This window comes from Sus scrofa, chromosome 10 (assembly GCF_000003025.6).
Source record: "Sus scrofa isolate TJ Tabasco breed Duroc chromosome 10, Sscrofa11.1, whole genome shotgun sequence".
Lineage (NCBI taxonomy): Eukaryota > Metazoa > Chordata > Mammalia > Artiodactyla > Suidae > Sus > Sus scrofa.
Genome location: NC_010452.4, coordinates 18,858,561 through 18,886,364, shown reverse-complemented (window position 1 = coordinate 18,886,364; position 27,804 = coordinate 18,858,561). Strand labels below are relative to the sequence as shown.

At 39.6% G+C, this 27,804-nt stretch overlaps 1 protein-coding gene across 1 annotated transcript in view; it reads left to right on the top strand.

Annotated features, from left to right (window-relative positions):
* Window positions 1-27,804, top strand: part of SMYD3 (SET and MYND domain containing 3) — a 751,923-nt gene that overhangs the window by 133,156 nt on the left and 590,963 nt on the right. Inside the window, 1 exon segment of the mRNA NM_001160092.2 lies at window positions 24,832-24,895. Coding sequence (NP_001153564.2) covers window positions 24,832-24,895 — 64 coding nt within the window.

Below are 27,804 nucleotides of genomic sequence, written 5' to 3'. Positions count from 1 at the left end.
TAGGAGCTGCAGCTGCCAGCCTATGCCACAGTCAGAGCAATGCCATATCTGAGCCACATCTGCAACCTCTACCGCAGCTCGCGGCAACACAGACTGCTTTAACCCACTGAGCAAGGCCAGGGAGGGAACCTGCACCCTTGTGGATACTCGTTGGGTCCTTAACCCACTCGGCCACAATGGGAACTCCTTCCTTCAGATTTTTTTCCCTCTAAGGAGTCTTTCCTGTCTCATACCACCTTAGATCTCTCTGTTGGTGTGTTCTGGTAACATCTAGTACTTCTTTTTATTGTCAGACTAATTTTTTGTCCTTATGCTAGATTGTAAACTCTAGGAGGCAGTAACCTTTTTAAATACTGTATTTCTTTTGCAAACACACTGCCGGGCACTTAGTAACAGATATTTAGGAGATGAATATGTTTTACTAGGATTTTGAGTCTCTTTTGATAATGTGTTAATTTTAAATTTTATTGAGAATAACCTAGATGGTAATTGCAACTGTCCTTTACGAAGGGCGACGTATGAGGTACTTATGACGTTACATGTTTGCATGTATTATTCAGTTTATTTCCTAGAATAAACGTAGCAGTGTTGCCTCCATGAGAAGGAGTTAGGAATTGGAAGAGTTAACTAAATTATCCTGATCCATATAAATTTTACGTGTGGAGCCAGATTCTGATCGTGAGTCTGAGCCCTTACTCTATGCTAAGTGCTGCAGTACAGTGCCTCACACAATGTTTGCAGGAGATATTTATCCAGAGACTTTGTTTCATTTAAGGCAGCCTCTACATGCTGATAGTAGCCTTTTTTGGTTTTTGTGGGTTTTGTTTTTGTTTTTGTTTTTGTTTTTTTTGCTTTTTAGAGCTGCACCTGTGGCCTATGGAGATTCCTAGGCTAGGGGTTGAGTCAGAGCTATAGCTGCTGCCAGCCTACGCCAGAGCCACAGCAACACCATATCTGAGCTGCGTCTTGGACCTACACCACAGCTCACGGCAACGCTGGATCCTTAACCCATTGAGGGAGGCCAGAGATTGAACCTGTGTCCTTCTGGATGCGAGTCAGGTTGGTTAAATGCTGAGCCATGAAGGGAGCTCCTGATGGTCATGTTTAATCAGGTTGTTCTGAACAGTGGTCCTTAGCACTATGCTAGCCAGTCTTCTGGCTCTACTCTGCACTTGCCTTCTTTGTGGATTCTTTATGAAAGTCATGTGACATAGGTGTCCCCTGCTCATCACCCCAAAGGATCTTCATTTGCTGGCCAGTACCTCTTTATATTGGGATTTGAGGTAGAAGCAGAAATGGAATAAGGCATTTGCTTTTAATATTTATAAAAAATTTAAAGTTTATAGAGTCACGTGAGTTTTAAGCAGGATAAATTGAAATATTTAGGAAATGTGCATATTTTGTTTCTCTTTCTCAAATGTTTTATGCTCGTCATTTATTTAGATCAATGTTCAAATATTTGGTATTGTGTTATGCACATAGAGTTTAAATAATTTATCTATTAGATTCTATTTGAGGTGTTTCTGTCGTGGCACAGCCGAAATGAATCCGACTAGGCACCATGAGGTTGCAGGTTTGATCCCTGACCTCGCTTAGTGGTTAAGGATCCGGCGTTGCTGTGAGCTGTGGTATAGGTCACAGACTCGGCTTGGATCTGGTGTTGCTATGGCTGTGGTGTAGGCCGGCAGCTGTAGCTCTGATTCGACCCCTCACCTGGGAACCTCCATATGCCGCAGGTGTGGCCCAAAAGAGACAAAAGACCAAAAAAAAAAAAAAAAAAAAAATCAGTTTAAAAGAGATTCTGAAGATAATAAGTTTTTAATATTTGAGCACATTGGAAAAACCTCGTCTGGCAAGGTTTTATTCAACAAAATCCTCAGATGAAAAGTGACAGATCTTTGCCCTCCAGAATCTTAACCAATTAATTTTCTTCCTAATATTATTACTCCATGGAGTTCCCATCAGGGCTGAGTTGTTAATGAACCCGACTAGTATCCATGAGGACTCGGTTCGATCCCTGGCCTCGCTCAGTGGGTTACAGATCCGGCGTTGCTGTGAGCTGTGGTGTAGGTCACAGACGTGGCTCGGATCCCCGCATTTCTGTGGTTGTGACGTAGACCGGTGGCAACAGCTCAGATTCGACCCCTAGCCTGGGAAACTCTATAAGCTGTGTGTGCAGCCCTGAAAAGAAAAGACCAAAAAAAAAAAAAAATTATTATTCTTTTTTTCTCTTTAGGCTGCACCTGTGGCATATGGAAGTTCCTGGGGTAGGGGTCGAACTGAGCTGCACTGCCCGCCTATACCTCAGCCACAGCAACGCCAGATCTGAGCCATGTCTGTGATCTAGGCCAAAGCTCACAGCAATGCCAGATCCTTAAATCACTAAACAAGGCCATGGATTGATCCTGCATCCTCATGGGTACTAGTCAGGCTCTTAACCTGCTGAGCCACTATGGGAACTCTTTAATGTTATTACTTTTAATGTGTGAATGAAAGATTTGTTCATGAGAAATTTGGTCAGGTTTTTATTACCCCGTAAGTCTTGGGTAATACATATGTCCCATGGGTGAAATATTTCTAAGGTAGAAAGAAAATCAGCCCAGTTCATTTACTACAAATAATGTCTTTTGACAGCTGATAAATAGAAGGATGAATTGCCTCCTTTAGTTTTCTTTTACTGAGCTTTTGAGGTATGTTTTCCGTTATAATTTATTTTCCAAACCAGGCTTTTTAAGGACAGTAAATAGTGATACGTTTGTAGATACACACACACAGGTTACATATAAAATTTCTATCAAGTGTAGTCTTTTGTTCATCAGTTACATTTTCCTCCCTTTATAGTCATCTCTGCTTAGAACATTATGGAATTAATTTCTAAATTTTGTCTCAGCTATAAGTGGAATTCGAACTTGAGAACTGACCTTATGAGAAAGATGAAAAAAACACATTATACTTCTTGTTTCTAGTTCCGCATGTAAGGAACATGGAAGTTACTTCTCTACCTTACCAAAAAGTAAGGGGCTAAAGCCCCTGAAAAATCAGCAACACTTCTTGGATCCATAAGAGAGGAAAGGAGATAACTCCTGTCTCCAAAACCGAAGAGACAGAGAAGTGAATCCAGGGTGTGCAGCTTACCAGAGCAGAAATTCAGGACCAGAATCTAGTCCTGGAGTGGAATGAGATGCGCATTCTTGGCGGGTATGGACCAGCAGCGGCTGGCATCAGTGTCTGGGGATCCTTCCTGGATTATTCTCGCTCGTACCCTTTCACTAGAAAAATTCGTCCTTTGAAGAGGACGAAACACATTTATGGTGATGTTTGGAAGACTAAAATGATCGTATTAATGTTTGGAGTTTTGCGATTTTTTTTCCTTATAGTCATTTCCCCCATGACTTGTGATACGTGTTTGCAAGGCACTTGGTATGGAGTGAGGCTGGCTGTTGGGTTGGCAGTGTTTTTCTCTGTGCAATCCTATGTGGTCTTTTTTTAATAAATTGAATCATTAGATTAAGCAGTCTGAATTATTCATCCATTCACTAAATACTTGTTGAGCTCCTGTTATGCACTTGACCTTGTATCAGATGCGGATGACATAAAGACATGGAGGGGGATGAGGTGAAGAATACATGAATAAAGCCACTCAATATAATTCAGCGAAGTAGTCCCCCAGTGAGTGGTGGGCTCCATCATGATGTACTTTAGTTTGTCCTATAAGTTTCAACATTCAGAGTTGCCAGACTTCATGGCAGCTGTGTCTTGGGAAAAAGAGATGTACTTTGGAAAATTCACTGTGAAACACATTTCAAAAGCATTTTCTATTTTTACTTGCGACTTTCATTTCAAAATTGCTCCATTGAAGGACCAATGTGACCTTGGAAACCGATTTAAAGTTTTTAGGAATAACAAGTTCTTAAGAAAACAGTAATTGTTCACATGCTGTCTATAGTTCTGGGAGCACTATTGCACTATTTTCATAATTTTATAACTCACTTTTGCTTTTATTCTTCCTTGCCTTTCCCTTGATCCTGTTTTTTTTCTTCTATTTCTGGTAGCATGTTTGTACCTCTCTCCTTTTGGTCTGGGTACTTTTAAGGCTTTTCCTAAAAGACTCTCCTGTCACCTTTTATCAGTATTTATTCTATGTTGCATGTTTCACTAAAACATGAGATGTTTTAAATTGGAAGCTTCATAGTGGTGAACTGAGTTATACTTTCTTTTATCAGTATTTTTTCAAATTTACAGCTACCTATTTTAGATTTTCAAATGGTGAAGTAGTAGGTTAATTAATAGGATTGATAACAATTATGTTATTAGCTTCGCTTTGACTCAATTTGATAAAACATAATATTGTATGTAGTGTGTGTGTTTATTCTGTCCTAAATTTTAGAGATAAAGGATAAGTTATCTTGATATTTTGACCATCTTCTAAAAAGCAGCGTTATGGCAGCTTTTATTTCATATGATGTGTTAGATTTTGTGCCTGCTATTTCAAAGATAAGATTTTGCAACCAAAGAGGCTTCAAATCCAGAATAATTGCCTATATTACCATTTCATATATGGCTGTTTTTTTGTAGGTTAGACCAGTGCTTTTCTACTTTTTAAAAATAATGTGTTTTAGGAGTTCCCATTTTGGCTCAGCAGTTAAGGAATCTGACTAGCATCCATGAGGACGCAGCTTCAACCCCTGGCCTTGCTAAGTGGGTTAAGGATCTGGCATTGCTGTGAGCTGTGGTGTAGGTCGCAGACCTGGCTAAGATCCTCTTTCACTGTGGCTGTGGTGTAGGCTGGCAGCCACAGCTCCAGTTTGACCACTAGCCTGGGAACCTCCATATGCTGCAGGGGTGACCTTAAAAAGCAAAGAAAAAAAAAGTATTTTATTAAAATACAGTTGATTTACAATGTTGTGTTCATTTCTTTCTTCATTCTTTAAAGTTTTATTGAAGTATAGTTGATTTACAATGTGCTCATTTCTTCTGTCTGGCAACATGATTCAGTTATACACACATATATAGATATATTCTTTTTCACATTCTTTCTGGTATGGTTTATCACAGGACATTGAATATAGTTCCCCGTGCCATGTTGTAGACTCTTGTCATTTATTCATTCTGTATATAATAGCTTGCATCTGTTAATCCAAAACTCCCAGTTCATCCTTCCGCCACGACTGTCCCCTGTGACAACCACAAACAAGCTTGTTCTCTGTATCTGAGTCTGTGTCTATTTTGTAGTGATTCCTTAGTCATCTTTCACGCCTGTCAGATCCCTTTGCCTTCCCTCTGTACCACCCCATCCTCTGAGGGGAGGAGGGCCACCTCACTTGGGGAGAGGTTGGAGCCATTCTCTGAGTTATTTAGCTGACTTCTGACCTATGAATGTCAGGAACTTTACTTGTGTTTATGATACATAGTGAGGCAAATACTCATTTTTAGTTTGGAGCCATAGTCTTGGCATGATGAGCACAAATAAAGTTTAATGAATTTTATAATGTTAGGTTTAGTAGAAACAATCCCATTTAATAGGATTTAAATCTTTCTGAAAAGTGAGTATGAAGAATTCCTTTTCAAAAAATAATTATTCCCTGATTTTCATTTGTGTTAGTGTTTCTGTATATTGGCATTTCTTTTCATAGCATTTTCATTTCATCAACCTCACCTGTAGCATGTGGAAGTTCCTGGGCTAGGGGTTGAATCAGAGCTGCAAGCTGCAGGTCTGCACCACAGCCATGGCAACCCTGGATCTGAACCCTATCTGTGGCAACACTGGATCCTTAACCCACTGAGCCAGACCAGGGATTGAACCCACATCCTCACAGAGACTATATTGGGTTCTTAACCCACTGAGCCACAATGGGAACTCCTGTGTTGGGTTTTTAAAAGAAGCTTGGAATTGACAGAACACTGTAAACCAACTATAATGGAAAAAATGAAAATCATTAAAATTAAAAAAAAAAAAAAAAAAAAAGAATGTTGGGAGTTCCTGTCATGGCTCAGTGGAAATGAATCTGACTGGTATCCATGAGGACGCAGGTTCCATCCCTGGCATTTCTCGGTGGGTTAAGGATCCGGCATTGTCGTGAGCTGTGGTGTAGCTCCCAGACACGGCTCATATCCCACGTTGCTGTGGCTGTGGTGTAGGCCAGCGGCTATGGCTCCGATGTGACGCCTAACCTGGGAACCTCTATGTGCCTCAGGTGCGGCCCTGAAAAGACAAATATATATACAGAAGGCTAGTCTATGTTTGCATATGTTTTTACTTGAGAATTTATAAAATTTCAAACTTGCTCTATAAGTAATGTGGTGGGAAAAGCATAGTGTTCTACACTTTTTATTCCTTAGAGCACTTCCTCTGTAAGAAATTTGCATGGTTGCTGGTGAGAAGTTTGAGTTTGCTCTTAAACCAAGCATTTAACATAAATTTTTTTTTTTTTTTTTTTTTTTTTTTTTTTGTCTTTTTGGCATTTCTTGGGCCACTCTCGCGGCATATGGAGGTTCCCAGGCTAGGGGTCTCATCGGAGCTGTAGCCACTGGCCTACGCCAGAGCCACAGCAACGCAGGATCCGAGCCACGTCTGCAACCTACACCACAGCTCATGGCAATGCCGGATCGTTAACCCACTGAGCAAGGGCAGGGATCGAACCTGCAACCTCATGGTTCCTAGTCAGATTCGTTAACCACTGCGCCATGACGGGAACTCCTAAAATTTTGACAATCGTGTTGTGTTTCTGTATAGTGTTTGTTGGGATATTTACCTCAGTGAAGGTAGAGACCATTTCACTTTTATCTTTGAAATAGTATAAGGTTTGAGAAGCACAAAGGGCTAAAATTAGGCTATTTGATCTGAAACTTAACCTCCTGACCTCCAGGAAAATTACTTTGGAAAAATTGGCTGATTTTCTTTTAAAGTCTGAACTATTACTGGTCTGGGGGGTCTAGTTGAAAGTAGATACATTTTTTTAAAAACAAATATTCATTCACTGTGTAAACTTTCAAGGCACTGTGGGAGACATTGATGGGGACACAAAGGTACCAGATGTATTTCATCTTTTGAAGAAAGTTCACCTTTGCCTCTAGTGCATTTATCAGTCAGCCTGAGTTCACTGGTCTTCCCTCATGGTATGAGACAAGCTTTAAGTCTTCTGATTTGATTTGACTGCTGTTCGTCTTTGATATTTTACAGAAAAGCATTAATACATTTTGTCTCTCTCTCCCACCCTGTTGCCAGGCAGTGTCTTTAATCTCTCGATTGCTCTCCAGTGCTTATCACCTGTATCTCTTATGGTGTACTTAACTAATTTAGAAGACTTATCTAATCTCCTGGATTCATGGACTCTTTCAGTGTTTTTGTCTCTAACAAAATTAAGACAGCTACTTACTCAGATTGCATTTACAGCCTTTAGGATGAGAGCCTTTTTTGGGACCCCTTAAACTTGTATCTGTTTTATGTCGATTCTTTCTTTTCTTTCCTTTTTTTTTGGTCATTTTTAGGGCTGCACCCATGGCATATGGAGGTTCCCAGGATAGGGGTCAAATTGGAGCTGCATCTGCTGGCCTACACCACAGCCCACAGCAACACCAGATCCAAGCCACATCTGTGACTTGCACCACAGCTGTTCCCAGTAATGTCCTTAACCCACTGAGCAAGGCCAGGGATCGAACCTGTGTCCTTGTGGATACTAGTCAGGTTCGTTACCACTGAGCCATAATGGGAACGCCCATGTCGATTCTTTCTTCTTGTCAGATAACATCTACTGAGTTATGTAGTGGCTGTGGAGGGAGAAGGTGAGAGGCTTCAGGGAGGCTGAAGGCTAGAACAGGCAGAACAGGCGTGACCTCCATTTCTATAATAGGAGGTGAGGCCTGGGCATGGGGAGGTTAGCATCTCTCCAGGTGGGATTAGCCATTGTGTGGACATTCCTTGCTATCTCGATCTAAAGGGAGCAAAGGGCTACGTCCTTTTTATTTTTATGTATGTGTGTATGCATGCATTTATTTTTTATTGTGGCCGCACCACAGTACATGGAAAGTTCCCAGGCCAGGGACTGAATTTGAGCTCCACTTGGGGTAATGCCAGATCCTTTAACCCACTGCACTGGGCCAAGGATCAAACCCGTGCCTCCATGGGGACCCAGGCTGCTGAGGTTGGATTTTTAACCCAATGCAACCCAGCACGTCACAGCGGGCACTCCTCCGTTCACTTTAGAAGTAAAGAGTTTTCTTTGCTACCACAATCTTTGTCCTTCTCGGACTTTAGAATAGAGCTGAACTAATCAGAAGAATCTACTGTCATCTCATGATTGCCTTTTTTTTCTATAACAGCTTTATTGAGATATAATTCACTCATCATACCATTTACTCAAATTGTACAGTTTATGGAGTTCTCATTGTGGCTTAGCAGGTTAAGTGTTTATGAGGATATGGGTTTGATCCCTGGCCTCCCTCAGTGGGTTAAGGATCTGGTGTTGCTGCAAGCTGCGCAGTAGATCACAGATGCGGCTCGGATCTGGTGTTGCTGTGCCTGCGGTGTAGGTCGGCAGCTGAAGCTCCAGTTCAGTCCTTAGCCGGGGAACCTCCATATACCGAGGGTGTGGCTGTAAAAAAAAAAAAAAGTGTACATTTTAGTGGTTTTTAGTATATCCATGCAGTTGTGAAACCATCACCACAATCAATTTAGAATTTCTTTTTAATCAGTCCAAAAGAAATTCTGAACTGTTAGAGATATATCCCACTTCCCGTCCTCCACCATATCCTTCCCTGGCTCCAGCCACCGCTGGTCTGCTTTCTTTCTCTCTGGGTTTGTCTACTCTGCATATTTCATATCAATGGAATCATACAATATGTGATTTTTATGTGACCGAGTCCTTTCATGTAACATAATATTTTCAAGGTTCATGTGTGTTTTAGCACATGTCAACGCTTTAGTTCTTTTTATGGCTGAATGGTTCATTGCATGTCTGTACCACATTTTGTTTATCCATTATCAATCAGTTGACATTAGATTGTTTCCACTTTTGAGCTGTTACGAATAATACTCCGTGAGCATTCACGTACAAAATTTTATGCGTTCATGTTTTCATTACTTTTATACCTAGGAGTGGAATTGCTGAGTGAACTCTATGTTTGAAGTGTTGAATAATTGTCAGGTTGTTTTCTAATGTGGCTCTTGAGTACTTTTTGAAGGCATTTCCCCTCCACCCCCCGCCTTTGTTTTCCTTGCCTTGGTTCAGGTCTTTCCATCCTTTGTCTGTTTGGAGAGACTCATGAATAGGCAGTGGCACAGTGGTTAAGAGTGAAGGCTGTGGAATCACATGAAATCAATGCCTAGCATGTGGCCCTGGAAAGTTACCGAACTTCTATGTACCTCAGTTTCCTCATCTATGAAAGAAACCTTTATAATGAAAAGATCTACTGTGCAGAGTTTCTGCGAACATTAAGATAATGCATGCATAGCGCGTGATTCTCAGTGTTCAATAAATGTTAGGTTCTGTTATTATTTTTTTTAATGGAAAGACTTGGTTATCTACTTAATATTCATTGGGCACTTCTTCCTTAATAACAGAATTCCACTTTTACTTGAGGTGGCATTAAGCCCAGCTAAAGATTTATATGTTTTGGAGTTTCCATTGTGGCTCAGCAGAAACGAATCTGACTAGCATCTGTGAGGATGCAGGTTCAATCCCTGGCCTCGCATTACCTCACGGCATTACTGTGAGCTGTGGTGTAGGTCACAGATGAGGCTTGGATCCCTTGCTGCTGTGACTGTGGTGTAGGTTGGCAGCTGCAGCTTTAATTCAACCCCTCTTGTGGGAACCTCCATATGCCATGGGCATGGCTCTAAAAAGAGAGAGAGAGAAAGGAATTATGTTTCTATTTTCCTTGCAGTTAGGTGTGGTCGTGGGACTTGGTTCTGGCCAGTAAGATAAAAGCATGCATTGTGTGTGATTTCCAGGAAGAATCTTAACAGGGAGCTGACCAAGGTAAACCTTTTTACTCCTTCCTGCTGCCTGGAATGTAGATGTGGTGTTTGGAGCCCTAGTAGCCTCCTCAGATTCTCTGAGCGGTCAGTGGGAGCGGGATGCATGGTTACCTGGATCTATCATCCTGTTTGAGAATTCCAATTTCCTGACTTAGTTTACATGAGAGAAACAATAGAAGCCTATGTGTTCCAGCCACTGTAATACTGGATTTTCTGTAAATAACTACATCTACTTGATATATTATTGTTGCCTTCAATCTATAGGTTGTTCATGTTTGGCCCCTTCATGTTTTCACAACTTTACCTCTCGGTATACTCTGTGATTGAGCCACAGGGACTGCCCTCCAGCTGACACCTGTAGATCGTAAATGCTGTTCCCATCATCCGGAGTTCTGCCATCCTTTTTTAAACCTTATTCACTCAGCAAATTCTTATCTGTCCTGTAGTTCTTATTTGGCTGATCATTTTTAATGAGTTGCCTTCTGACAGCTCTTTGTTTCTAATCTTGAGTTTTCCTGGATATCTTTGTGTGTGTGTGTCTGTGTGTGTGTGTGTGTGTGTGTGTGTGTGTGTGTTTAAGGGCCACACCTGCAGCATAAGGAAGCTCCCAGACTAGGGATCAAATCAGAGCTATGGCTACCAGCTTACACCATAGCCACAGCAGCACCAGATCCGAGCCACATCTGCAACCCACACCATAGCTCGGGGAAATGCTGGATCCTGGCCCACTGAGCAAGGCCAGGGATCGAACCCACATCCTCACGGACACTAGTCTGGTTCGTTACCACTGAACCACGATGGGAACTCCAAAATATTTGTCATTTTGCATCAAGGATATTTTAAGAGTATAGGTAAAATGAACATGGCCTTTGAATCAGCTAACACCCGAAGTTCGCCATCAATACCAAATGCTCTGTGTCTACCCTGATCTCTGTGTGAACCTTGACCCTAAGTTCTTTCTTAACACTCCCACCCCCATCCTTTCTTCTGTATCACCTCGTGGAATATGCTTTGTCATCGGCAAAACCTATATATCCTGAAGGTCTTCTCAGAGTGTTCTCTTGCTGCTCTAATTAAAATCTTTTTTTTTTTTTTTTTTTTTTTTTTTGTCTTTTTGCCTTTTCCAGAGCCGCTCTCCAAGGCATATGGAGGTTCCCAGGCTAGGGGTCCAGTCGGAGCTGTAGCCACCTGCCTATGCCAGAGCCACAGCAACATGGGATCTGAGCCGAGTCTGCGACCTACAACCACAGCTCACAGCAACACCGGATCCTTAACCCACTGAGCAAGGCCAGGGATCGAACCTGCAACCTCATGGTTCCTAGTCGGATTCATTAACCACTGCACCACCATGGGAACTCCTGCTCTAATTAAAACCTGACTGCCTTCTACGGGCATGGCTTCCTATCTTCCTAAGGGGCGGCTATTTTTTTTTCTCATATCCTAAGTACCTCAACATCTAGAAAAACAGTGTCTCTTTCTTGCTGCTCTAGCTGCTTTTCTCTTCTCCCTCAAAAGTGACAGTGCCTTTGAAGCCTTTGCCCTTGTACCCCCATTACCTCACCTTCCAGTTATTTGCCATCCCTTCATGGCTCCCTTCTTTCCTTCATCATCACTCTTGGTCTCATTCTCGGTGAAGTGAATATTCACCTAACACCTGGCCTCTTCATCCCCAGTTCTGATTATCTTTGCCTTTACCCCAGTTTAGCTACCTCTTCCCATGGCCGCACCCAAGCACCTGTGGTGACCAATAACTTCTGCTATTTCAGTTTCAGGGTTCCCACTGTCTTAACTGTACCACTCTGAGGTACCACCTATATCTGCCAGAATGGCCATCATCAAAACGTCTACAAACCATAAGTGCTGGAGACGGTGTGGAGAAAAAGGAACCCTCATACAGTGTTGGCAGTTAGACAGTGGGAACCCTGAAACTGAAATAGCAGAAGTTATGGGTCACTGAAGGTTCTTGGGTGCGGCCAAGTAGCCATTAGACAGCTGTCCAGCACCGTACCTGACACCACATAATAGGGGTAGAGTAAGTGTTATCCCGTTACTGCTATTCTGCTTCTGTGTAGCATCAACAGTCCTTGAAAACAAGAACTGTATCTTATTATGATCCCTATTTCTCTGGAAATTGTCTATTGTACCAAATGGTCCTTAGTGACATTTATGGGCCCAATAAAATAAAGAGCAACCATAATAAGAAGAATTTGACTTTCGAAAAATCGTTAGGAATCCCCGTTGTGGCTCAGCAGAAACGAATCTGACTAGTATCCGTGAGGGCGTAGGTTTGATCCCTGGCCTTGCTCAGTGGATCCGGCATTGTCGTGAGCTCCAGTGTAGGTTGAAGATGCAGCTCGGATCCTGCGTGGCTCTGGCTGTGGTCCTGTAGGCCAGCAGCTGTAGCTCTAATTCAACCCCTAGCCTGGGAACTTCCATATGCTGCACCTGCGGTTCTAAAAAAAGTCAAAAAAAAAAAAAAAAGGAAAAGAAAAAACCCCAAAACTTTATATTAGAAAAAAGATAATTACCATTTAAGTATCCCACAAATTTAAAAAACCATTTGAATAATGACATTTAAAAAATTGTTTTCTTTCTCATTTCCTCTAGGGAAAAATAGATGTTATAATTTATTGCCATTAGGATTCTTCTAGTTTAGTCAAGGTTGGTCAATTACAAATTTCCATCTTCTAAAGATTATTGTAAATGAGCTCTAAACAAGGAGATTGCTTTTTAGGAAAATGCGTTAGCTTACCTGAGAAGAGTTAATTTTCTCTTCTGTGTTGAAAGACTTTTTACTACTAGCCTAATGAGTGGAGAGGAGAGGGAAATTGATGGATTAAGATTTTCTCAGCCTTTCTTATAATCTGTGTAGAAAAATAAAAGCATTAAATGCCACTCTATCATTTCTGATTTTTTTGAGACCAGAGAAAAAATGTAAGCATTTTCTACTTATTTGGGTGGGGTGTTTGTTGACTTTATAGAACATTTAAAACTAATGCTGACCAACAATTTTTCACACAAACACTAGTTTCATTATTATTGTATTCATGTGTGGTTGCTTTTAAAATAAGAAGTGATTACTATTTAATTATATCTATGAATATTTCTATTAATAACTTATACCATTATTATACTTTTCAATAATTTTTCATAGTTAGATAAATGAAACACTTGAAAATAACTGGGAAAAATATTCCAAGGGTTTATAAACATTCAAGTGTTTATAAAATTCTGAATTTCTAGAATATTAAACTTTTTGATCTATTAATACATTTCTGCCCAGCCCTTGAGGTATTTAAAATAATATCTAGAAACTTCTATTGAGAGTTTACCATGCAAAAAATCTCTTAAAGTAATATACTAATGTAATGATAATAAGGAGTATTTCCGATAAGCCAAGCAGGATAAGTTTTTCACATTATTCATTTCTCATTACAGCCAAATAATGTTGGTACTATTATTATTCTCACTTTAGTTCGGTGGTTTAGAGAGATTAAATGTATTAGTATCACATAAGCACTAAATGATAAACTGGAATTCAGTTCCAGGCCATATGGCTCCATTGTCAATGATTCAACTACTGTGTTGTATTCTCTCATAGTGCCTAATTGAGGAATAAATACAAATACAGTCTGTGAGAAATTAATTTACAAATCATGCATCCAAGAGATCAAACCCAGTAAGTTTAATCTCTTAAAAAGACAACCCAGCAGAAAATGGGCAAATGATAGGAATAGGCAGTTCACACAAAAGAAACCAGGACTGATGAATGAACTTGAAAAGATGCCCAGACTCTGACTGTTTATCAAGAGAATGCCCAGTAAAAGCAGAGTGAGATAGTATTTCTTATCCATCAGGCTGGCTGAAAGTAAAATGACTGTCAGCAGGGTTGACAAGACACGGATTTAAGAGAACGCTCACTCTACTGCAGTGGGAGTGTAAATTCCCACAACCACTTTGGAGACCATTTGCCAACATGCAAAATATTTCAGGATGTGCATTCGTTTGACTCAGTAATTCCACTTCTAGGAGTATGTACTGTAAAGCAGCTGAAGTCAAAGTGGGGTTCTGGAACTTCTGGGGGTTTCCTAAGGTAGTTTCAAATGATCTATAAGGTGAAAACTATTTTTGTAGTAATATTAAGATGGTATTTGCCTTCTTCACTCTCATTACCTCATGATTACACAGTAGAGTTTTCCAGAAGCTACATTATATCTGATCATTCAGTAGATTGAATTCAAAAACATAAATGAGAATCCACCTTCATTCTACTAAGCCAGATATTTAAGAGATTTGCAGGAATGTGAAACAGTGCCACTCTCCTCACTAACTTATTTTTGTTTTGGAAAATATAGTTATCCTCATAAAAACATATTATTTATATCAGCATTTAATTGAATTATTATTTTAAACAAATAAATACTTTTTAAATGTCTTAATTTTAATCTTTAATATAGTAAATATGGATAGATATAACACACATAAATAAAATCTCTTTGGAATCCTTCAGTAATTTTTAAGTCTGATTTGAGACCGGATAGTTTTTGTTTTTGTTGTTGGCCATCCCGCCATCTTTTTGTTGTTGGAGTTCCTGGGGCCAGGGATCAGATCTGAGCCGCGGCTGCAACCCAAGCCATAGCTGTGGCACTGCCAGATCCTTTAACTAACTGTGCTGGGCCAGGGATTGAACCTTCTTCCCAGTGCTCCCAAGATGCGGACCAAATAGTTTTGAAAATCCTTGCCTTTGTTTATAATCCAGGTGTTCATTGTAAAACTGTAACAGCAAAACATTGTAATCAGTCCAAATGTCCATCAATATGGACATGGTGTCAATTCTATTAATATGGAATGGTGAAATAAATTATAATGTATCTTTATATATACACGCATCTTTGTATATTAATCAGAAAGTATATTTGTCAGATGATCCTTACCTCGTATGTGAGTTAAAATGGTTTTTTGAGAATGTATTTTTCTTTTTACCAGTACATAATAAAATTAAGTGCCACGTTTATTAAGAATTAAATACTAGTTCATAATATTGCAGATTTGTTACCCTTAACCTCAAAGGGTAGAAATAAAAGTGGTGACAGATATAAGCTACTCCATTGGCCTAGAATTGCAGCGTAAGCAGTATTCATAGGACTTGATTTTCAGAACACAGGTTTATTGTTTTATTTCAGGAGTTCTATACTGTGTATATTTTATTGAAAAGGAAGCATCATTTTATTATATCTTTGTATGCACATTTCCACTGTAGTGGCTTCAACAAATAGAAACATTTTTCTCATCTGAAAAATGGAGTTTGGTAGCTGCTGGCTATTGGATGTGATCAAGATCTGTTGATGGTATTTATTCTCTTGCTGCCTCTAAGAAAGTTGAAATGGGCAAAATTAGAAACATAATTGGAAAAAAGAAAGAAGAAAGAGAAGAAAGAAAAAAAAAAAGAAAGAAAAAACGGGGGGGAATGAGTTCCTGCCGTGGCACAGTGGGTTAATGATCTGCCTTGTTTCTGTGGAGGCATCTGTTGGCTCCCTGGCCCGGTGCAGTGGGTTAAGAATCTGGCAGTTGTGGTGTAGGTTGCAGCTCCGACTCGGATTCAGTCCCTGGCCCAGGAACTTCCATATGCCACAGGTGTGGCTGAAAAAGCCGGAGAGAAAAAAGAAATACGATCGATTTTTGTTATTCACCACAAACACTGAATTAGCCAATACTGAACTATTGCTCCTTTGGGATACACAGAATTAGGTTCCTGTAAGTCTCTGGGCACATGTCAATCAATGCATAATCTTGTTGTATGTGTGTTTATGATTAAAGGTACCTTATTCAATATGCATTGTTAATTCAAATTGAACTCATTGAACTCATGGCAAGCCTGAATGAAGCTTATCTAAACACATTTCCTGGGTAACACTCATCAAAGCTTTCTTGTGCTTTGGACACTGGATAGCACTGCGGCCCTCTGCTAGTTGGCTGTTTCACATAGTGAAATCACCAAAGAAAAGCCCAGACATGAGAAAAATGTGGCACTAGATAGGCCATGAAAAGGACACCTGTTTATAGGATGAAAGCTGAAACAAGAAAGCAGCGTGTCACTTTGGGAACCTGTACGTTGTGCGACTTTTTTTCTTTTTTTTTTTTTTTTTTGCCTCTCCACACATATCCACAAATCCCAGCAAAAAATGCTGCAAGTATTGCTTTGGGGTTACAAATCTTAGTGAGTAGGCAGATTTGCAAATAAGAAATCCTTGATTCATGAGGATCAGGTATATCCTGTTACAAGTCATTAGCTAGAACTGGGTGACGGGGCCTGTTCTTAGAGCCACCAGTGGCCACGGAATGTGAGATTTTTACTAGTTTAGACCAGTCATTATTTATCCTCCTGGGCTTGGCGACCTACACTCCCTGCAATCAAGTAATCTTTGCTGTTTCAACCAATGACAGTTCCCTTGGCAGGGAAGAGTGAAGAGGTCATTTGCCAAGCATTGGGCAGCACCTCCCAGATGTCTAATCAGGTATTTGGCATTTGGAAGGGCCCCAGTACATTTTTCTTGAGGAATGAACTGGTTAATGAATGATAGGGTCATTTTCGGAAACAGCCTTTGATTTCTTTCTCATCCCAAAGATTTCTCCATTTTCATCTGAATTTTCTCTTAAAGTGGTATTTTGACTGGCTAACTCCAAATCAATGTTAAAGTTAGTGTAAAAAATAAAGAAAAAAGACCAAAAACAAAAAAACAAAAAACAAAAAACAAAACAAACAACGAGTCCCGGTCGTGGTTGCAGGTTCAATCCCTGGCCTTACCCAGTGTGTTGGGGATCCGGCATTGCCCTAAGCTGTGGTGTGGATCACAGACATGGCTCGGATCTGGTGTTGGTGTGGTTGTGGTGTAGGCCAGGAGCTGTAGCTCTGATTTGACCCCTAGCCTGGGAACCTCCATATGCTGTGGGTGTGGCCCTAAAAAGACAAAAGACAAAAAAAAAAAGAGAGAGAGAAAGAAAATTTACTTTATTTGGATTAACTTCAACTTAAATAAATCAGAAAAGTTTAAAAACATGAAGCATCAGATGAAGTTGAAACAGGTTAGAAAGAGGCTAAGATTTTGATTTTTTGATTATAGAAGTAAAATAATATTATTATATAAATGGAAAAGAGAAAAGGTTTAATGGGGTAAAACTTTTATCTCATATTGTTCATTTTCTGAAATGATTGCTTTTTTTTATTTTGGAAGATATGAAATCTAGAAATATTAGTTTTTAAACTATAATAAGATGATACAGATATCAGTATACAATAGGTTCTCATATATTATCAAGTAGTAAATATTTTACTTTTTAATACCACCATTTGTAGCAATTGCTGGTTAAAAGTAAAATCAATTACTAAAGTACAATTTTGGAGCTCCCATCGTCACTCAGCAGGTTAAGAACCCAATATAGTGTCCCTAAGGATGTGGGTTCACTCCCTGGCCCCTCTCAGTGGGTTAAGGATCTGGTGTTGCCTCAAGCTGTGGTGCTGTGGTGTAGGTCACAGATGTGGCTCAGATCTGATGTAGCTATAGTTGTGGTGTAGGCCTGCAGCTGCATTTCTGATTCAACCTCTAGCCCGGGAACTTTCATATACTGCAGATGTGACCATTAAAAAAAAATACAGTGTCATTTAAATCTTGTTTCAACAAACATGTATTTGTGTTTATTACTATTCCAGACATTGGGAAAAATTGTAATTCAATTTGATTTTTCTGTCTCTTTCTCACTGTGTCCTGCCTTAGACCAAGAGCAATTTAAAGTTATTAAACAATACATATTGCCTTTTCATTAAAGTTTGGTTTTTTGATTATAGAAGTAAAATAATATTATTATATAAATTGGAAAAGAGAAAACAGAAGGGAAATCACCCCAGTTCATATCACCTAAAGATAAATTTCAACAATTTGGTCTATTTCTTTTCAGTCTTTCACACATTACAGAAAGTTAATTTTACAAATTATATGTAATATGAAAAATCTGCTCAACATTCTAGGTAGCCATTATTATTATTATTATTATTATTATTATTATTATTATTACTGTTATTATCATATATTAGAATATCTCTAGGGACAGAGAAGTGCATTTATTACTGTCAGTTGCAGAGCAGGAAATGGAACAGCCAGGATTAAAGTATGATTTCCTAGATTCCATAGCTGCCTGCATACTGAGCATGTGTCCAAATTTGAGGGTAAGTGAAAGTCTTCTTCTTGTACATTTCTTTTATTTATTTATTTATTTTATTTTATTTTTTTGTCTTTTTGCCATTTCATGGGCCGCTCCTGCGGCATATGGAGTTTCCCAGGCTAGGGGTCGAATTGGAGCTGTAGCCGCTGGCCTACGCTAGAGCCACAGCAACACGGACTCCTAGCCGTGTCTGCAACACCACAGCTCATGGCAATGCCGGATCGTTAACCCACTGAGCGAGGCCAGGGACCGAACCTGCAACCTCATGGTTCCTAATCGGATTCGTTAACCACTGCACCACGACGGGAACTCCTTCTTGTACATTTCTGACTTTTGGTGCATTGTCATAGTTCCTGCTGTTCTCCTTAGGCCTTTTGAATGTTTAACATTCTGGTAGTTCTCTTCCCTTTCCATACCCACTCTAAGCAAAAATTCTATTTCAGGAATCTTTTTTTGTTTTTGTCTTTTTAGGGTGAGCCTACTGCATATGGAGGTTCCCAGGCTAGGGGTCTAATTGGAGCTGTAGCTACCGGCCTACACGACAGCCACAGCAACACCACATCCGAGCCATACCTGTGACCTACACCACACCTCACAACAATGCTGGATCCTTAACCCACGGGGTGAGGCCAGGGATCAAACCTGCGTCCTCATGGATGCTAGTTGGATTCTTTTCCGCTGATCCATGATGAGAACTCCTGTTCTCAGAAATCTTAGCTAAGTGTTTAGAGAAAAATAATATGATTATATGATTAAGGTAACTTATACTACGTTGCAAATGACTTTTAGTCATAAGTTTTTTTGGGTAATGTTTATATTTTATCACAAGGTATTATCAAAGTCAGAAGGGTGTTTGATGAGTAGAATATGTGAGGGTAATGTTTTGGGCATGAAAACCCTTGCATGACCCCTGTTAACTCTCATTCAGTGGCTGTCAACTCATGATCATCTTTTAAATTAAAATCATTAAGAATTCATAATTATAATTCATTGGCAGGTGAAACATTTAATTCTATGTCTCTTAAGGACTCCTAAGATTTCTTTACTTTGGGACAAGGTCAGAACAGTGTTTCTTTATAAACTTAAAAGTGCTGTTCTTATCTCCAAAATTGAGGACGAGTTATTTGTAATTTCATCATTGCTTACTTTCAGGCGGACTTGAGGATATTTATGGTTAAAAATTAAAGTGAAGTATTTAACTATAAAATAGGAGAACAAATTTTTAAAGCAGCCAGAGGAGAAAATGGTTTCCAAGCCTTTGAAATGACAGATTAATATAATTAGATAGTGAATTTGACTTTTGGATTTCTCTTTTTTTTGCTTTTTAGGGCTGCACCTGTGGCATATGGAGGTTCCCAGGCTAGGGGTCTAATCAGAGCTACAGCTGCCAGCCTACACCACAGCCACAGCAATGCAGGATCCCAGCCCACATCTGAGACCTACACAGCTCATAGCAACTCGGAATCCTTAACCCACTGAGCAAGGCCAGAGATTGAACCCGCAACCTTATGGTTCCTAGTTGGATTCATTTCCGCTGTGCTAAAATGGAAACATGCTGCTAATACGTTTCATTTTTTAACTAGAGGTAGCGTGACAGGTAATTCATTTGTAGTGATAAAGTATACCCTGGATTTGAAACCAAGGTGAACCTCTTTTGCCATATTTAAGGATTAGGTTGTAGAATATTAATGAAAATGTTGACCAGATTTCCTTGTACCTTCTTTGAAATTTTACCCATGGTATTTTATTTTTATATATACACTATGTGATACTTATGATGACAATACTTGTATATTTAGAAAGTATTTGATTTCAGTCTTTGGGAAAAATCAGGTGATTTTCATCTTTCTCATTAAAAAATTTTAATTTTCGGAGTTCCCGTCATGGCGCAGTGGTTAATGAATCCGACTAGGAACCATGAGGTTGCGGGTTCGGTCCCTGCCCTTGCTCAGTGGGTTAACGACCTGGCGTTGCCGTGAGCTGTGGTGTAGGTCGCAGACTCGGCTCGGATCCTGAGTTGCTGTGGCTCCAGCGTAGGCCGGTGGCTACAGCTCCGATTCGACCCCTAGGCTGGGAATCTCCATATGCCGCAGGAGCGGCCCAAAGAAATAGCAAAAAGACAAAAAAAAAAAAAAAAAAAAAAATTAATTTTCAAGAAGGCTTAGAGAAATTGAATTCATCTTTTAGACTGATCAGAGCTGAATTAGTAGACAAGGCTAAAGAGTTTCCTATTTAGAAAAGCAGATGTCGCTAGAGCAAATTCCTTTTCAGTAATTCATTTTGGTCACAGCTTTCTTCAGTCTCTTCTGTGTTCTCTCCCTAAAAAACACCTGTCAGTTTCCAGTTTTCAATTATTAGCTGTTAGAGTGACCCACAGCACACAATATCCAATTTTGTAGAGAAACATCTTATAATTAGGAGAGTTTAAACTAAATCTGTACTCTTGTAAAAATGTTAATTTTCTCCTTAACTTGTAAAAGACATTACTTTGCATAAAGCAAGCAGAATATTAGTTGTAATTGTCTTTTAATGTTATTGAAGATGTAACAGCCTTTTCTTATTTTAATTTCCACAAATGAGACTTTCATAAAACGTTTTTAGCTTCTTGATGCACACTACTTTGAAGTTAATAATTCTGATCAAATTAAAAATAGTAATAATACAAACTTTAGTGAATGTAGTGAAAAACTTATGATGCTAGTCAAATTTTGGAATTAGGAGTTCTCGTTGAGGCTCAATTAGTTAAGGACTCAACGTAGTCTCCATGAGGATGTGGGTTCAATCCCTGGCCTCACTCAGTGGGTTAATGATCTGGTGTTGCTCTGAGCTGCAGCATAGGTCTCAGATCTGGCTCTGATCTGGCATTGTTGTGGCTGTAGTGTAGGCCAGCAGCTGCAGCTCCAGTTTGACCCCTAACCTGGGAACCTCCATATGCTGCAGGTGCGGCCATAAAAAGAAAAAACAAAACAAAACAAAACAAAAAAACAAACAACCTTGTTATACTTGATGAAGCACTGTTTCTGGGCACTAAGAAACCTAAGAATTTTTTCTGACTTGCCATTCTATTCAGTAACATATCTGAGTTTATATGAACAGGTGATAAGAGCTTCCTTTTTGCTTTTTGGGCGGTGGGGGCCTAAACCTCCTATTTATTTACGTCTGCAGTAATTTCAATATCTTTTTAAAGTTAGAGCTAGAATACTACTATTTGACTCTTAAGAGGAGAGGGTAAAAGAAGTAAATTTAATCACCTTTCTGTTACTGATCCATTCCTTACGTATTTCTTTAGATTCTGTTTTATTCAGAAATTCTAGTTCCGGATGGACTCCTGAGATAATCACTTTGAAAACAGGATGTTTGTGCATTCTGTGAAAACTGTGTATTCTTCACTTTTCTACTCCTCTGAGATCATCGTACGTCGCTTTATAACGTGCACAACTTTTGTCGTCCTCAAATTTAGTATATATTTGTTGGTTATACAAGAGAAGCAGAGCCAGGTAATTTTGGAATTAGAAGGAAACTTATTTAACTCAGGCTCCATTGCAGTGCTGGAATTCCCTTTACATTATATCTGCAGATGCACCTCCTAGATTCTCCTTGAACCTGTCAGATGACTGGGGACTCCACCTTCTCACGGCATTTTGATTTTTGAACAGTTGCTGTTGCCACAAAGATCTTTAGACAAACCCTACCTGTCTCTTAACTTCTATTCAGTAGTTCTTGTTTTAGTCTCTGGAGCTACCTAGAATGAGTGATGCTTTTTCTTTAGGGCTATAACTTAATTCTGTTTTTTATTTGACATGTGCATTTCTGATTTTTTTTTTTTAATGGCCACACCCACCTTACATGGAAGTTCCCAGGCCAAGGACTGAATCCCCGCCACAGCTGTGGCAACGCTGGACTGTTTAACTCACTTTGCCTGACTGGGGATCAGACCTGAGTCTCAGTAGCAACTTGAGCTACTTGCAGTCAGATCCTTAACCCATGGTACCATGGCGGGATCTCCATGTGCATTTCTGATTTCTTTTTTAGAGCAAAATGTGGGTTTTTCTTTCAGTTGGAAAGGATGTGTTGATTTTTTTTTTTTTCCATGAACTCTTTCGTGGCTATGTTTCTAATACTGATTTTTCTCTCCCACTACTGCCCAAGTTTTTTCTCTGCAAGGAAACCTTACCAGATGCTATTACTCCGAACCTTACCCAAAAGAGAAAAGCAGAAACTCTTCAAAGGCTTAGTGGTCCATCTAATCAAACACACAACTTTTCTCTTGGATTCAGTAGACCTTTTTTTTTTTTTTTTTTTTTTTTTTTGGAACTTGAGAACTTATGTGCTTGTTTTCTTAGTTATTTGGTATTTAACCCCAACCATTGAAATAACTCATGCTAAGGAAGTTTTTTCACACATCAAATGGCAACTGAATTATCCCAATAGTTTGAATCATCTTGCTGAATTTCTGTTAAAATTCATTAAAGCCTGTTGGTGAGAGCTGTGTGAGGGAGAAGACAAATATTTTAGTACTAACTACTGATCATCGCTGATCTTTCTGGGTATCTTGATTCTGCTCATTATTTAAAAAAATTGAGATGAAACGTTTTGTATAATTGGGGCTCTTTACTTGCAAGCAATAGAAATAGCCCCGGAATAACTTAGACAAGAAAAAGAAAAATGGGAGTTACTGTCGTGGCTCAGCAGAAACAAACCTGACTAGCACCCATGAGGATGCAGGTTTGATCCCTAGCTTTGCTCAGTGGGTTAGGGATCCGGTGTTGCCATGAGCTGTGCTGTAGGTCGAAGATGCTGCTTGGATCTGGTGTTGCTTCGGCTGTGGTGTAGGCTGGCAGCTGTCGCTTCAATTTGACCTCTCACTTGGGAACCTCCATATGCCTTGGGTGCAGCCTTAAAAAAAGGAAAAAAGAAAAAGAAAGCAAGAAAGAAAGCAAGCAAGCAAGCAAAAGGGAAATGAGGGAAAACCTGAGGTGCCAGGTGTCAGGAAAGCAGGATTCAGGGAGCTCCAGGGACCTCATCCTCAGGAGGCTTCCTGCAGAAAGCATCCTGTCCCAGTTCTGGCTGCAGTTCTCAGACTGGCTGACGGGCCTTCTGCCGAGCATCTTTTGGCTGTTTGGGGCAGCTTCTGTTTTCAAGTCTATTGGAAACCCTTCTTTGTTTTCTCCTACAAATAGCTGATTGAATTCAGGTCTTGAAGCAATTAGAGATTTTTTTTTTCCTGCTAATATTTTTGGGTTTGTTGTAGATATTTTCTAAGGTGAGGAGTGATGGTTAGCTTTTCCTATTTCCTCCTTGCTCTGTCATTTTTTTAATGGGAAAGTTAAGGAGATTAAAAAAATTATACCACTGTGGTCAACATAAACATTTAAAGGTCTAAATGTTCCTTTAAGTATTGCTTTGGCTTTATCTCACATTTTGATTTTTTCATTATTTCTTTTCTGATTTTCATGACAGTTCTTTGATCCTTGAATTATATAGGAGTAAGCTTTTAAATTTCCATAAATATGAGATTTCAATGGATTTATTTTTGTTACAGATTTTTCTAATTTAATTCTGTTGTGGTTGGAGAAAATGATCTGTATAATACTGATTCTCTGGGATTTTAGAGATTTGCTTGGTGGCCTAGTATGTGGTCACATTTTATAAATGGCCAGTGGGTGCCTAAGAAGAATATGTGAAAACACTTTCATGTAAAAGATGCATGGATCTGTGTATTGCATGATATCAGGTGAATGCTAGAGCTCCTTGCTCTTAATTTTTTTTTAATTTTTAAATTGTTTTTACTTTTAAGGGCCACACCTGCAGCAAATGGAGGTTCCCAGGCTAGGGGTCAAATCGGAGCTCCAGCTGCTGGCCTACACCACAGCCACAGCAACACAGGATCTGAGCCCTGTCTGTGACCTACACCACAGCTCAAGGCAATGGTGGATCCTTAACCCACCGAACGAGGCCAAAGATCAAACCCACGTCCTCATGGATGCTAGTCGGATTTGTTTAACTGCTGAGCCATGTGGGGAACTCCCATTTGGGCTTTCTTTCCTCCTCAGGCGATTTGGGGAGCCATAACTTTGATGCGTATCAATTTCCCATGTTGAAAGTAGCAATTGAACTTAATGGAAATTGAAAATCATTTCCCAGAAGGAGTATATTATAGTTCAACTATATGACACATTTAAACTTGTGAAGTTTTTGTGTTTGAAGTGTATAGATTCCTTTGAGTTAGTTGATGGGCTGGCTTCTGAACTTCCTATGGAGAGCTTAAACAACTCTATGCCGTGAAATTTTGTGCCTGAGTGGAATGCTGAATTTTCATTAAATTTCTGTTAAAAAGAACATTGGTGGTGATCGTTACAACGACAGTGTCAGTGTACTTGATGCTACAGAACCGTACACTTAAACGTGGTTAGAATGGTTAATTTCATGTCATGTGTGTTTTTCTACAATAGAAAAAAGAAAAAAAAAAAAGGACACTGGTTGGTTTGTACACGTCGAACGTTGAAAGGTGTTCGTCACTACACTCTAATCTAGATCCAGTGGACCCGCAGATGGAGTGAGCAGAACATAGGGGCGTCAGTGTGTTGACTTATGTGTCTTCGCACTCATTTCCTAATGTGAACTTTATTTTTTAACAGGAAGGAGAAGCTGATGCGATGTTCTCAATGCCGAGTTGCCAAATACTGTAGTGCCAAGTGTCAGGTAAGAATGTTCTGCCTCATGTAAAATTTGTGGGTTCCCTTCTCTTAAATTTGTTCTCCATTATGCCTGTTGGCTTACTTCTGTTTCTTCATAATCTTTGATTTATGTTAACCTGTAAACCTTCAATTTAAAAGTAATATATGTCTATAATATATTCATAACATAGGTGTGTATATATAAAGGCTACCTAGGTAGTATATATACCTCGGAAAAAAAGTTTGCCGGGTACCCCTCTTCATCTTCTTGTCTTCTTGACCACAGTCCTGTTTCCCAGAGGTAACCATCATGGTTAAATTTCTTGTGTATCTTTGTGGCATTTTTCTGTGCAGACACATACATACATCTTTCTACTTTGTTTTAAAAAACAGATACAGGTCATTCTGGCAGAAATTCTTTTTTTTTTTTTTTTTTTTTCTGGCACAAATTCTTGTGTAACCTGATTTTCTCTTTCTTACTAATCTATCTAGAAGAACAGTTTCTAGATCTTTTTCTGACAGTCATCTTGATTATTCTGTCGTAGGAATGTCCTGCAATCATACTTTCCCCACTAATGAAGGCATATTTCCCCCCTGATATTTGGTAATACCAGTAGTACCCCAAGCATCTAGTCATGCACATTTTTGCACACTTGTGCAAATTAACCATAGGATAAATGCTTGCCTGTTGTAGTGATTAGCAAATGGATATACGCATTCTGAATTTGTAAAAGTAGTGCCCAGTTGCCTTCCAAGAGTTTGAGTTAATTTACAGCAACTAACAGTCAATGAGCGTACTTGCTGTTAACCTCTTTGAAATTCTTTAAAGGATGTATAATTAACATTCAACATGACCTTTTCGTCTAACCTTATGATTAATCATTTAATAAGAAATGTAATTACGCTGTAATGAATTGTGTCATAATAAAAAGTCTAACCAGAGGTTTTGTGTCTGTGTCACTTGCCATTCACCCTCCACCCATTCTTTTTGCTTCTTCTTTTGGGATGCATGTGTAAGTTCCTCTTTTTTCTTTTTAAAAAATCTAGACCATACTTAATCTGAAGGATTTGCTGCCATCTCACTTTTTCTTTGAATGTAATTTCTTCAGGAGTTCCTGATGTGGCACAGTGGAAATGAATCCGACTAGCATCCATAAAGTAGTGGGTTCGATCCCTGGCCTCTCTCAGTGGGTTAAGGATCTGGTGTTGCCATGAGCTGTGGTGTAGGTTGCAGTCGAAGCTGGGATCTGGCACTGTTGTGGCTGTGGTGTAGGCCGTCAGCAACAGCTCCGATTGGACCCCTAGCCTGGGAACCTCCATATGCTGAGGGTGTGGCCCTAAAAAGAGAAAGAGATAAAAGAAAAAAAAATTTCTTCAGACTGAAAATACAGTGATCTCAATGGAAAAGAAACGAAAACATGTAATAGTCAGGAGACCCAAGTTTTAATGACAGTTCTGCCAGTATCTAGTTAAATTATCCCAGAGAAAGCCCTTAAATTCTCAGTTCCCTAGTCTTTACTACTAATTTTTTTTTTTTTGTCTTTTTAGGGCCGCACCTGAGACATATGGAGGTTCCCAGGCTAGGGCTCTAATTGGAGCTGTAGCCACTGGCCTACACCAGCTCACGGCAACGTCAGAACCTTAACCCACTGAGTGAGGCCAGGGATCAAACCCATAACCTCATGGCTCCAAGTCAGGTCCGTTTCTGATGCGCCACAACGGGAACTCCATATTCTGTTTATTCTTAGCAAGAATCCTGAGAGGACTATTATTATTATGCTTATTATAATAATAGGGACACTGAGGTACAGAATGGCAAGCAGCCTGCCAAGCATTCTATGCATTCTGTGGCTAGTAGGCTCTACAGTTTGGGAAATGAACCAGTGTAGTCAGAATCCAAACTTTTTTTTCTTTTTTTGGTCTTTTTGCCTTTTCTGTGGCTGCTCCCTCGGCATATGGAGGGTCCTAGGCTAGGGGTCTAATTGGAGCTGTAGCCACCGGCCTACACCACAGCCACAGCAACGCGGGATCCGAGCTGCGCCTGCAACCTACACCACAGCTCACGGCAATGCTGGATCCTGAACCCACTGAGGAAGTCCAGGGATCGAACCCGCAACCCCATGGTTCCTAGTCTGATTCGTTAACCACTGAGCCACGACGGGAACTCCCAGAATCCAAACTTTTAATTTCTCTTCTAAATCTAAATTTCGTTCTTGTCCTAACAGTCTGACTAGGTGTAGTTTTCCATTTTCTGTTGTATTCTTTTCCCTCCTGGCCTTGGTTGTCTTTTATTTTTAATAAGGATGCACCCTATCCCCAAGGAACACAAAACAAAAAATATGGTAATAGAAAGTTGGAATCAACACTTTCCTAATAAAAAAAGAGAATGTGAAGAAGAATTGAATGATTTTTTTTACCTCATTTTGTAAACCAAAAAGTCTATCCAAGTTAGAAAGATAACAGATTTATGTAAGATCATTAGCAATAATAGCAACAAAAAGCAAGAAAAAGAAAACAAAGCCATGCCTTTTCTGCAGAATAAATTTCAGGAAGACAGTCGTATGGTGATGTTTTAGGTATTTTATTCATGTGACACTGGGCTACCTGTTTCAGGGAACTTCAAGTTAAGAAGACCACCTCGTGGAACCAAACAAATCGTCGTATTACTTGATCCAAATTTTCTAGACGAGTTTCCTTTCTATTCTCAATGACCTAAACATTTACTTTTATCTTCCTTTGTTTTTATGTATGTTTTTATCCCCAAAGCTACCTCTGCGTTTTGCGGTACACTCACGGGAAAAAATAATAATAATAATAAAAAAAAGCAAAACCCATTATCTGATTAGAATGAGTAGAGGGAGTCTGGTGGGTAGGTATGTCATTTTGATTCATTATAGTTCATGTATTTTTACCACATACATTAGCCGTTTACTG